Below are 13244 nucleotides of genomic sequence, written 5' to 3'. Positions count from 1 at the left end.
GGAAGAGAGGGAGGAGGGAGGGGAGAAAGGGAGAGAGAGGGTGAGCACGTGTGTGCAAATGTGTGAATATGATTTTGTTTGCATGAAAACCAAAGCCAGGGTTAGTGAGAGAAATCTGGAGCAGTGGAGGCTTTCAGCCCTGGAGCCACACCACAAGTTCGTAACTGGACCAAACCAGACTGGGAGGCAGCATCCTAGTGACCTAGAGCTGGGATCTGGAACAAGACTGCTAGGTTCAAATCCTGGCTGTACCACTAAGAGCAACATATTTAACCTCTCCATGCCTTGGTTTCCTCAGCTGTGAGATGGGAATAACCGTCAACCCCACCTCTCACAGGCTGGCCCCAGGATTAAATGTGATAATGCTGTAAAGCATCTATTACAATGCTGGCACGTGTAATAAATGTTAGCTACTGTTAACATTCTTCTTATGGAAAGTGAAACCAAACCTTTGGTTGGGATGGGAGTGGAGTGAAGACAGTAAGGAACAGAGGTGAGAAGTTCTGTTACTTCCCAGAAAGAAGAGAGGCAAAGAAGTTTTTTGATCCCGTATCAAGTACTGTGTCCATGTGGGGTAACCAGGGTAATAAGTGAGGGGAGTGAAACGAATGGATCCAGGATGTGTGATCAGGAGGGCAAAGTTCACTTGCCAATCTCACCTACCAGGGGCAGGTGTGGCGCTGCAGCCCTGCAGGAGGGGACTCAATGGTGGAGGCCTGCTATCAGCCAAGCCAGCTGGAGAATAAACTCAGGCAAGGTTCTGGCTCCTGCAGGTAAGTGTGGGTTTACTAAAGACATTCATCACAGGGAGGGCCAACTATTGGGGCCCTGGAGCACTGAGGACTGAGAGGGATCATCACACTCCTCCTCCTTCTCCCCAACCCCAAGCCTAAACTACCAGCAGTGGCCACACCCCCTTCCACATTTGCAAAATGAAAAACAAAAGTGATTTTTTAAGGAACAAAAACAATGTATTCTCAATGCCTTAAACCTGAGAAACAGAAAAAAATTCTAGAACAAAAGTCATGCATGACCCAACAAATAAAGAAGCCTACTATAAACATTTGTCAACATTCTGATGCATAGAGTGATTCTGAATTATCTGCCGTATAACCTGCTTTTTTTTTTTTTTCTTCTAGTGATAGCTGCAAACATTTTCCCACATGATAATATTCGGGTTTGACAGTTCTTATTCCATTATTAGTCTCTGTAACACTTACTAAACCCTTAAGCTCAACACTTAAGCCTTCGGCACACTTGAGTTTTTGGATCCATGTGGAAAGGTCAAGTTTTTTCTTAAGATTCATCATTCTAGTCTTTAAATTACTGCAAACCTGATGTCATCTAAAGTTTTTATTATGTCATGAAAATCCCACTTCTTATCATCTGAAAATAGGATTCATGTCTCTTCTAGATTCAGGAGTGTCCAACAAATGGTAGGCACCTAAATAAATATGAATGGATAAATGAATTCATTGATAAAAATGGTGAACTAGTGAGCCAATGACAGGAACTTACTTCCCAAAGTTACACTGATTCATGGTTTGGGTATATATACCCATTTAGTTAACAAATATTCTTAATGATAGCATTATTCACTTTTCTCTCTTGTGCTCACAAGATTTCATTATGTCTTGCTGAAACTCAGTTACAGTCATTCTTTTTTAGTTGCCTGATCTTCTCTCACTAAAGTAATTCTACCATGAAGGCAAATGAGGTTAGTCTAGCAAGACTTATTTTTTTCATTAATCAATGCTATGTTTAAGTGATTCCCTTTCTCCCTCTCTAAGGCCTGCCAAACCATTGGTTTGCTAATCTATTAGATTTGGGCCTGAAATTGACAGCTTAATGATATATTCTGCATCTAATTTATCTCTCTCTCTTCCCTTCCTTTCCCAGTATATGAGCTCCTGCTTTGCACAAAATTATCCACTGAACCACTATCACAAACACTAGAAACATAAATCAGGAATTAGCAATCATATGAACTGCTCTTCTTTGGACACAGCAATTCAACAGAGAAAATAAGAAAGCTTGACTCCCGATGAGTTTCACTTTCCTTGATGAATTAAGAGTTTGGGACAACGATGTGCCCTGAAAACTAAAACCCTAAATAAGAAGAAGATGTACATCAAATAGGACTTGAAAAATTGATCTTTCCCCTATTGTTTACTATATATCTTAGCAGAAAAGCTGAAGGCAGACTAGAATGACAAATTAAAATAAGGTGACTCAAAATCAACAAAGGAAAAAAAAAATGTCAGAAGATACTAAGAACATGTGCAGGATCCAAGTAAGATATCAAGTTTGAAACACAAAACTACAAGCAACTGAGAAGAAAACTTTCCAATGATTCATTTAATAAACAGATTTAAAAAAAGAAAAAGAAGCAGCAGTATGGGTGAAAAGATGTCGGGGGATATTCTGACTAACTGTACTTTGATTTTACTAAATAATTATGTGACAGTGTCATAAATTTAGAAGAACACACTGAGGTATGTCAAAAAGCTAGGATCTGATATGCCTGTCCTTTAAGAGTACAGTGCGATCCCAGCCAGCTGGACTTGACAGTGGATGCAGAATGCGAACCAGACTTAGGCTGTCTCCACACCCCTACCACTCCATGATTGATGGAATGGTCCCCAGGAGGAGGAAATAAGGACAAAGTTGGATTTCTTAGTACATCTGGCAGAGACTCTGGGAGCTAGCTTTATGGAACACAAAGCTAGATATAAAACCAAACCTCTCCAAAGGTTAAGTTCATAGCACTGTTCTAGAAGGCAATTTTGGATCCTGGGAGATGGCCAGTTATGTAGACTCCTTGGTCCTTTATCTATTCGTTTTCTGGATCTGAAAAAACAGACTGATCTTTAGCCTTATGAACAAGAAATGTCTTTGATCCAGCTCTTTATTTTGGCATGACCAGCATACCACATGAAGCCCAAAAAATGTAGCTGTGAGCTAAAAAAGAAGTGAGCGAAGAGTGACCTTTAAGAAAGCCAAAGGAGAACTCCCTGACACCAGTCCATTCAACAGTGAAGGCCGAGTCCAGCTCTGGAGGATTTTTATCAAATAAAGGGAAAAGTCTGATGCCTTGTGACAATAATGGAGGCACAGACAGGCACAGCTGGCCCCTGTAAAACTGACGGCCATCACCTTGCTTCCACAGCCTGTAGAAGCAAGCCAGGAAAAGCTTTTAGAGTGAAAGCTAATGTGCAGACTGTCCAGGGCAGCTGACGTGCCAGTTTCCAAGAACATCCACACCGAATCCTAGCCGGGTTCAAACCCAGTGCACACAAACAGCCTGCAAAGTGTCACAGTTCCTGCCCCATCATAGCAGCGGGGCTCCCTTCACTTCTCCCCTTTTCCCAGGAAGCGAAACAGCAGGCAACTTGGCACAGTCAAGGCCACAGCTTTTCTGGCTCCAGGAACCTGCCTCTGTCCCCTCCCTGAGACGGCCAAGGGAAATGAGAGGCAACTCCAAAAACTCCACCCTTCTTCTTCTTCTTTTTCTTTTTTTTAAAAAAAACCTTTCCACCTGTCCTTTTTCTTTCCTTATAACTAAAAATGTTTTTAAATAGGAACAATACTGGGAAATCACAAGAATGGAGATTTCTTTTTAAAAAGCTATACGGCCAAAGTAGGGGAAATAAAATGTACACTTCTGGTCGAGTCTTTTTCCTCTGGCAGTACAGACATAACTGCTACAAGGAGCCCGTTCCCGAGCTACCTTCACATACAACCTACGCAAACAGCTAGCTCTTCACCACACTAGGCCCACGGCTTAGTAACCATGGCACATGTTTCTGTTATACCACAGGTAAACTGAATTTGCTCAAGATGAACTAGAAGGCCTAGTCCAAGGTCATGGTTGGCATGAAATAGAGGAACCTGTATTTGATAGGATCAGACCATGAAAACACACCATCCTGCACCTCAGCACTTGCACTGAATACCGTGTCATTGCCAACCCCAGGACAGGCAGCAGAACAGAGGACAGTGTGACTGCAGTCCCTGGAAGAGCAGCAGCAGCAGCACCCTGGAACTTGTTAAACAACGACAACAACTGTGTCTCACTCCACGCCTACTCTGGGGTTGGTCCCAGCAAGCTCATCAGAGGATTCTGATACACCAGGAGAATCACTGGTAGGGTGATTACAAGTACAGATTCCACCTCCTCGTTGCTGACTTTGAATCCTGAGTGCCACTGAGCAACTGTGTCATATTGGGAAAGTTATTTCATCTCCCCTGGGCTTAGTTCCTTCATCTGTAAAATGGGTGATAATAATACTCAACTCACAGAGTAGCTGTGAGCACTAAATCAGCTAACACATGTTAAGGTCCTAGAACACTTGCTGGCAAAAGTCAAAAATAGCTATTAAATGAATTAGGTGCATAAAGCAATTAGTTACTATTATTTGTGTTATTTTTGAGTTTCATGGGCCATAACACAAATTTCTCACAAACTGATATAAATTCTTGTATCCAATGGTAACTGTGCCCTCTTGGTATAGAGGCAGATCATTTTGGGTATGAATATGATAAAAGTAGAAATAGAGAATTTGCATTTTAGGGATTGAATTAAATATAAATCTGTATCTGTAAAGCTCAAAATTCAGACATTACACTTGCTGATGAAAAAATGCATGATTCATCTGTATGTCTGTCTTGTGGCCTAATTCGCCATGCACCAAGTCCATAAATGATTTGGAGGCTAACAGGGACATCTTTCATTACCTCTTCCTTTTCACACACACAAAAAATGGTTTTCATCTAAATGCTACAGCCATTAAACCAAATATGCTTGCTAACCCAGAGCTGAAATGACACATGACAGTTAAGAGACGTGCTGACAAACACCTGTATGACTAGGCTATTGAAAGGAGCCAAGAGGACAGAACAATCCATGTTTCCACCCGCTCAGAGTCAACAGAGATCTACTGTATAACTACCCATCATGTAAAGTGGCCATTCGGATGGGCCTGACCTGCTGGGTCAAATCTATGAAAGAAAGTTATATCCAGAGCCAGCAAACAAAGCAAGGAGCAGTTTAATCCAAGTTATAAATACAAGACATATATTTATGGTCAGCTTCTCAGGTTATTGATGTTTTCTGTCCCCATACAAAGCCTTCTATGACACTGACCCTTATGAAATGTGGACAACTGCACAAATCCATAGCCTGGGATGAAGACATCATGAGGCTGAATTGTATGGCTCCAGCTACTACATTTCTCTTTACTTGTGTCCACAAAAAGATCGTTTCTCATTCCACCAGGGCTGGTTTCAGAAATACTCCCATCTCCCTTCGCACGTCATCATCAATAAACAGGTGTAACTGGTCCAGGATGCCACCGTGAAAAGACCAGTGGTGACCAGGAGGGATGTTGAGAAGCAGGAGATTTCACATCAGAAAGAACTGGTCTCCTGCACCATCACTCACTTGCTGAGTGACCAAGACAAATGGTGACCTCTCTGATGATGTAACCACTCATACACGAGCAGAACGCCGTCCATGTTACAGCCATGTTTTCAAGAATAATAGGATGGATCACACAGAGCCCAGAAGCTGGGTGCTCAATTAATGTTAGTGTCTTTTCCTTGTCTTCCTTTTGTTACTCTCTTTAACAAAGAACCCAATCTTATTACAAAATTAGGAAAGTACTTATGAGTGAATATCCCATGGTAGGGTACTTTAAGCACTGCGGCAGCCACGGTACTTCAGCACGTTCTGTTCCAGTCTTGTCCCAGTATGTTGTGATTGCTGCTGGCCACTGGACTAGGAACAGGACACTAGCTTTAGTTTTAGAGAGCAAGAGGAAGGGAACAACTTCCTAAGGAAGGCTTCAAAGCAGATAGGACATTTTACCTGGGTCTCCAAAGGTGATCAGCAATCCCAGGCAGAAGGAAAAGCAGTGAAAAGAGCAGAGAACAACAGGAAAGCCAAGGTGGCCAAATGGAAGGAGTTGGGGAGGGTGCATAGATGCTGTCTCTAAAGCTGGTAGAGAGAGAGCTCTCACACATTCCGAAATAGAAATGTCACTGGTCAAAACTGCCATTTAAGCACAGCACAGCACAGCACAGTAGCTTTAACTGGGATGTCCATGAACTCATGAAGAAGTTGCTGTCTAAAGGATTAGAACCATTAAGGTTTGGGGAATGCAAAGGGCACAGGTGAGTGTGGCGCAGGGTGGACAAGCATGTCTTTCTAATGTCTGATTCCAAGGTGAGCTCTTAAGATACCTCTTTTTTTGTTTGCCTCCAGGCCAACCTGTTGAGACAGCATTATTCCATTTTACAGATGAGAAAATTGATGCTTAAGGCTAAATACTTTCTACAAGTTCACATAAGAATTAAACAAATAGCTGTTTTTAAACCTAACTCTGTATGCCTCCACAGTAACACTGAACAGAAAAATCAGAACTTAAAACATCCCTTGCCAAAGACTTTCTAACAAACTACTCTTGTTATAGACCTTTGTTTTAGAATACTAAAATCATTCAAATATCTACACAAATATATTCAACTGAAATTTGATAAAGCTCCAAAACCAATAGAATGGAGGAACAATAACCTTTTTAAGACACTTGTTGTTAATAAATGGTGTTGGAAAAATTGCATGCCCATCAGCACACAACGAACCACAACCTAAATCTCATACCACCTATAAAATTTAACTCGGAATGGATCATAGACACCCAACCACAAAATCAGCTCAAAGATGACTTAAAAACTTTTACAGACAAGAGATGTTTCACATTTAGCTGTATGTAATACGAGGATCATGATAAAGAAGGGTAGGTGTTTTTCTTTTTTTTTAAATATTTCTTTTACTTGTTCACCTTTGTTTTTACTTATTTTCTTTTACGTGGTCCTGAGGATTGAACCCAGGGCCTCGGAGGCGCTAGGTGAGTGCTCTACTGCTGAGCCACAACCCCAACCCGGGTAGATGTTTTTCTTGCTTTAATCTCAGTGAAGGCTTTAACAAGCCAGGCAGCACAGTGGCGCATGCTTGTGATCCCAGCAGAGGCAGGAAAATCACATGTTCAAGGTCAGACTGGACAATTTAGATTTGGTTCAAACCAAAAAAATTTTTAAAAGGCTGGGGATGTTGCTCAGTAGTACAGCACCCCTGAATTCAATCCCCCAAACTGCAAACAAAACAATAAATGACCTTTAACCTTGCTAGAAGGTAAAGAAAATGAGCCAACTGGGTCACACAGAGGTCACGCAGCCCGCACAGCTGAGCACAGTCTGAGCATCATTGGCTCGCCAGTGCTGTCTGCTCTGTTGCCACCACTGCCCTACATTCGGTGGCTGTCCCTCTGAAATGGGAAATACTTGACACACACAAAAACAATCTTTTCTTTCTAGTGTAAGATGGACTTTGAAAGCCACGTGGACAAAGTTTGAATCTAGATGGAAGTGAAGGGCCAGCTGAACCAGGAGCTTCATTCAATACGCCCTTCCTTGAATGAATGGCTGGACCAAGAGGCAGATGACTGTGTAAAACATGGAAGTCACAGGGTCAGGCAAAGCCCTTCATCTCTGAATGGCCTTTACATCTCTGTTGCAGTGGCAAGAATGGATAACCCAGAGAGACTAAGGCCCAAGACTCCAATAATGCTTCCACTTCCCACTGGCATAGAAGACACCTCAGCTGGAGGGCTTTCAAATAACGGACTATTACCAATGGAAAAGGACCGTCTGCCTGTCATGTGAGGGTTCTCATCTCCTTTTAAGTTCCCCTTGAGACAGCAAAATGAGGAGATACCATCATGGTAACTGGTAAGCCAAGCAGGGGGCCTGCTGTTCATAGGAGAGATTCTGGTGCACAGAGAGGGGGTCTGAGCAGGCAGGTGCTTTTCTCTTCATCCTTGGCCTTGGCCTGCCTTCTTCCATCCACAGGGGCACGAGGGGCACAGAACCCGTCTGTGCACCAGAACTTCCTCCCAGCAGGCACTACCTCTGAATCTCAGTTGAAGGAGCATCCAGGCAGGGAAGGGTTAAGGTGTGTCCTGGCTGCTGGCTCTCCAGTATTATCACTTTGAAAAGCCGCAGCGTTTACAGGAAGAGTGTGAGAACGCCATGGTGTGCCCAGCCAACATTTGGTTCCCATTACCGTGAATAATCTCTTTCCTCCCTCCTCCCAACCCCCACCTTTCTCTGCTTTTTCCACATTTTATATTAAAAGTACATCAAACAGTTTTCTTCCTTCTTAATATTTTCCTTAAGCTTCTTTCACTCAGTTTTCTGGGTTCTGTGACTTTCCTGGTTATTCATTATTGAGGGAGGGAGGAGGATTAGGCTCCTGGGTGAAATTGGTAAAAAAAAAAAAAAACAAAACAGAACCAGGAGAGAAAAGCACCTAAGAAGTGTGAGGGAAAGAAGATGCAGATTCGGGGATGCTTTCTAGCTTTAATGACATAAGAACAAGCCCAGAGAACCCTCCCCCTCCTGGCTGTCTTCCTGTCCCAAAACACCTCTAAGGTAATGTATCTGAAGACAGGTTCTCCTCTTAATTCCTTTATCAGTAAAAATGGGAGGTAACTTGTATACAATGGTCCAGGTAATAGCTGGAAAGGTCAATGGCAGGCCATGCAGGCCGAGGACAAGGAAAGGACGTGCTTCTGCCCTCCAGACTGGGAGTCGGGGATTGGGACGCCCTTCCTGTAGGCCAATTTTGACAGTAATTATAAAGATTCAATGTGAACATATTATTGATCCAACAATCCCACTTCTAGAAATTTGTTCTCCAGAAATAGTTGCACATGTGCACAAAGATATATGTACAAGAGATTCCCTACAAATGCACCAGCTGGCTACACCTGAGCACTCTTTAATATTTAATAAATATGGTACACTCATGCTCTGGAAAACCACATGGTGGCTAAAAATATTTAAGTATGTTTATTTAAACAGACAAAAAAAGATGGAAAAGAAACCATAGGAGAAGACACAACAAAATATACAAATCAACCTTTCAATGCAGCTGTGCAGAGAAGACTTTACTTCGTATAGCCAGTATACGTCAGACTACCATATGATGTAGTTACATGAATGTGCTTCCTATGCAACTAATTTTTAAAGGCATGGATGTAAATATTTCAGTCTATCGAACATAAGATAAAATAAACCTGTATAACCCCCTGTCCTCCTGGTGTGCAGCCTGTGCAAAATGTCCTGAACCAGAAGAAATTTGAAAGTTGGGACATTTCTTAACTTCACAACATATACCAAGTCTGACTTAGGGAAGCAGAAAATATAAACAATGACTGGGGGAAATCCCCAGAAAGTCAGATAGAATGACAGTGAAATGGAGAACAGAGAGAAGAGATGATGACTTAAGAAGCCCCAAAGTTTTTGAGGACGTAGCCATGATAATGACAACAGTGAGCACTGATCTAACAGAACATTCTACTGCCATCACAGGAGGAAGGGCATGGTGCAGGGCGAGGGCGTAGAGTGATAAATCTCCTGAACAAAAAATTTAAAAATGGCAGAACAAGCATGACTTAGAAATATAAGGTAAATACCAAGAAACTGGTAAAAGAAAGTTGAGAGTAGTTCTACCTGGATCATGGAAATGAAAGTTGAGTAGCATTGGGGAAAGAAGGGCAAGGGATTCCATTGTCACTATAAACCTTCTAGAATTACTTCATTTTAAAACTGTGCACCTGAATTACTGTGGGAGCCAACCTTCATGATGGGTCCTGAAGAGTCCCACCTCCTGGTGTCCGTCCATATCCCTGCAGCCTCTTCCATGCTGAATGGGGCTGGCCTAGGTTAAGCACAGGACGCCACATAAGGGCAACATCTGAGAAACCCAAACGCAAGTGCTAAAGCTATGAGAACACACAGGGCAAAAACTGCATGCCATGGGAGTTGGCCAAGTCTACTTCTTGGCCATGACACCAAAGACAAGGCAACAAAAGAAAAAACAGATGTGTACTCATCAAAATTAAAAACTTTGTGTATCAAAGGTTGTGCTGTTGACAGAGTAAGAAAGCAACCTATGGAAAGGGAGAAAATATTTGCACGTCATACATCCAATAAGGGATGATATACACAGAACACCTAAAACAACAGCAACAATAAAACAGCCATTAAAAAGCGGGCAAAGGACTTGAATAGATAATTTACCCAGAGAGGATATTCCAACGGCCAACAAAACCATGAAAAGATGCTCCGCATCACTATTAGGGAAATGCAAACCAAAATGCAAACCCAAACTCATACCCACCAGGATGGTGACAATCAAAAAGACAGAAAACAGAAGTGTTGCCGAGGATGTGGCACTGTGGGGAATGCAGAACGGGTACAGAAGCTAGGAGAAGCAGTATAGTGCTTCTCTATTCAAAATGGGAATTGTTCTTCAAGAAACACACCAGTGGCAGAGATGCTATGGGAAGGCCCAGAGGTCCAGGAAGTAGCCAGAGCAGCTTCTTGAGAGGGTTGGCACTGGCATCTGGAGCTAGGGCTGCAGATGCTTGGGCCCAGGCCTGAGATGGCAGAGGCAAGCCTGAAGACAAGGAATGACTGACTCCCTACCACCTTGTTGGGCTGCCTGGTCAAGGACAAGATCATCAAGAATCGGAGGAGGTCTACATCTCCTCCCTGAGCACGGAGGATTTTGAGATTATCTTCTTCCGGGCATGCCCTCTCCAAGCTAGGGTTGAAGACTAGGTCTGAGTAAAACCATGCTGGACGATACACCAGATTCAAGAAGTCTGTCGCTATGGGCACTTCAGGGTAAGTGCTCCAATGAGGCATCCACTGCCAGCTGCAGGGCCATCATGCTGCGCAGTGAGCCTACAAGGTGGCTGCAGCTCTGTGCTGGGGATCCTTACTCCCACCCCCAAAGGCACCAGCAACATCTCAGCCCCTGTGCCCAAGAAGTTGATGCTGAGGCCACAACTGTTGCACTTCAGCCAGGGGCTGTGCTGTTCTACCTGGCAACTTTGCCAGGGCCACCTTTGATGCCATCTCCAATAGGTATAGCTATATGACCCCTGACCTCTGGGAAGAGACCACATGTGCAAAATCTTCCTACCAGGCCATGGAGTAAAGACCTACAACTGAGCCTTTGGGCAGGGGATTCGAAATCCAGCTAGTGCCACCACAAAGAGTTTTTATGTAAGAAAAATAAAATTAATTAATCAAGCCTGAGAAAAAGAGTTTATTACATGATGCAGCAATTCCACTTCTGGCTATGTACCCAAAATAACAGAAAGCATGGACACAGATACTTACATGCCTGAATCATATGGGTATAACCATTCACCACAGCCAAAAGGCAGAAGCATTCCAAATGCCTAGCAGTAGATGAATAAGGAAACAAAGTATGGCACATACATACAATGGAGTATGATGTCCTTCTTAAAGAGGAAGTCAATTCTGACACATTATTATATAGATGAACCTTGAGGACATGATGCTAATTAAGTGAAATAAAGTCAGTCACAAAAAGACAAAAGTTATATAATTCTACTATGAGGTGCCTAAAGTCGTCAAATTGATTAAATGTATAAAAATGCAATAACATTAAAAGTAAGAAAGTAGAATTGTAGTTTTTGGGGACTAGAGGGAGGGAAGAATGGGGTGTTAATGGGGAAAGAAGTTCAGTTCTAAAGGTTGAAAAGAATGATGAAGATGGAGGGCAGTTATGGCTGCAGAACATGTGAGTGTACTTAGTACTGTTAGAATGGACATCTAAAAATGGTTAAGACAGCAAAGTTTATGTTGTATTTTATCATGTTTTTAAAAATTTTAATGGCTAAAAGGTAAATTTCATGTCACATCGATTTTACCACAATGGAAAAAAATTAAATAAAAATGATGACATGTGACTTCCAGGGCTAGGTCACAGAAGACATTTTGGCTCTACCTTAATCCCTATTCAATCACCATTCTGTGGGGATGGGCAGCTGCTTGTCATGAGATCACACAGGCAGCATGGTGGTGAAGTTCACCGGCCTCCTGCCTACAGTTAACATGAATTCATCATCCACGTGAGAATGACCCCCATGGAGGCAGATCCTCTACCTTAAGTAACCTTCAAGTGACTGCAGCCCTCCTAGCTGATATTGTAACTGCAGTTTCTAGAAAAAACCTGAGCTGGAACCAGCCAGCTGCTTCTCCACTGCCAACCCACAGAAACTGAGACAGTAAATGTTGGCCGTCTTAAACTATCAAATGTAGGACTATTACATCCCACAGCGATAGGTAACTGATGCAATTAGATAAACATTTGAAAAGGGAAAGAAAAGTCAGATTCAAAGCATTGTATCACAGTGGCCTGCTCTCCTACCAGGGCTTAATTCAGGGTCCATTTTCATGATAGTCTATTGCTGGGTTATAACACAGCTCTTCACAAAAGGAAAGAGGCTCTCATTAGCTCTGATTGAGAAAACTTCTCAAGCATGTAACATTTGATCAGTGTGTAAAATATATTTGACTACCTTTTGGGGGTTACCAGGGACTGAGTCAGGGCTTCCTGCATGCTAAGCAAGTGCTCTACCACTGAGATACACTCCAGCCCTCTAACTACAGATCTATCTTTTTTGGTATATGATGGGGAACTACAGGGGATTGAACTCCGGGGCACTCGATCACTGAGCCACATCCCCAGCCCTATTTTGTATTTTGTTTAGAGACAGGGTCTCACTGAGTTGCTTAGTGCCTCACTGTTGCTGAGTCTGGCTTTGAACTTGTGATCCTCCTGCCTCAGCCTCCTGAGTTGCTGGGATTACAGGCCTGGGCCACCATTAATACAGTGTTACAGCTATGCTTGTCAAACAAAATGCCTAGCCCACTGACTCCTGTGGCATGGTGTGGAGCTGGGTACATTTGCAACATTTCAGGAAAAAAGTATAGCATCAAGCTACAGACCACATGTTTATTAGAATATGAAGATACCTGAGGCATGAGTGCAGTGAGTCTAGTCAGGGCAGTAAATAAGTAGTGCTGCTCAAACACCCCACAGTCCTGCAGGGATGCCTCATAGGCACTGGAGACAATGCTCTGCCTTAATATTGATTCCACCAGGTAGAATTCACTGGGTTGAGTATTGTTTTGAAACGTTTGGTCCCTCTGGTTGTGCTGATCTAATTTTAAGTATGTGGAAGGATGACAACTGCTGAGATTGGCAGGCTTTGACTAGCAGAGCAGTAGGTATCTTACCAGGTGAAGCCAAAGCTCAGATTCAAGGAAGCACGCAGGCTGAGCAGGAAAAGTCCAGAGAT

At 42.8% G+C, this 13244-nt stretch overlaps 1 protein-coding gene across 34 annotated transcripts in view; it reads right to left on the bottom strand.

Moving 5' to 3' along the window:
* Ttll5 (tubulin tyrosine ligase like 5) overlaps window positions 1-13244 on the bottom strand; it is a 260046-nt gene that overhangs the window by 87744 nt on the left and 159058 nt on the right. For 6 of the 34 annotated variants that reach the window (XM_048799024.1, XM_048799027.1, XM_048799029.1 and 3 more), the window contains one exon: window positions 9678-9781. The exons of the other annotated variants lie outside the window; for them this stretch is intronic. In XM_048799024.1, the coding sequence (XP_048654981.1) occupies window positions 9678-9781 (104 nt within the window). The remainder of the gene's footprint in view (window positions 1-9677; window positions 9782-13244) is intronic. 34 annotated transcript variants of the gene reach the window in all.

The sequence above is a fragment of the Marmota marmota genome, unplaced genomic scaffold (assembly GCF_001458135.2).
Source record: "Marmota marmota marmota unplaced genomic scaffold, marMar, whole genome shotgun sequence".
Classification (NCBI taxonomy): Eukaryota; Metazoa; Chordata; class Mammalia; order Rodentia; family Sciuridae; genus Marmota; species Marmota marmota.
Note: the sequence above shows the minus strand (reverse complement) of the source record. Positions and strands in the feature narration are given on the sequence as shown.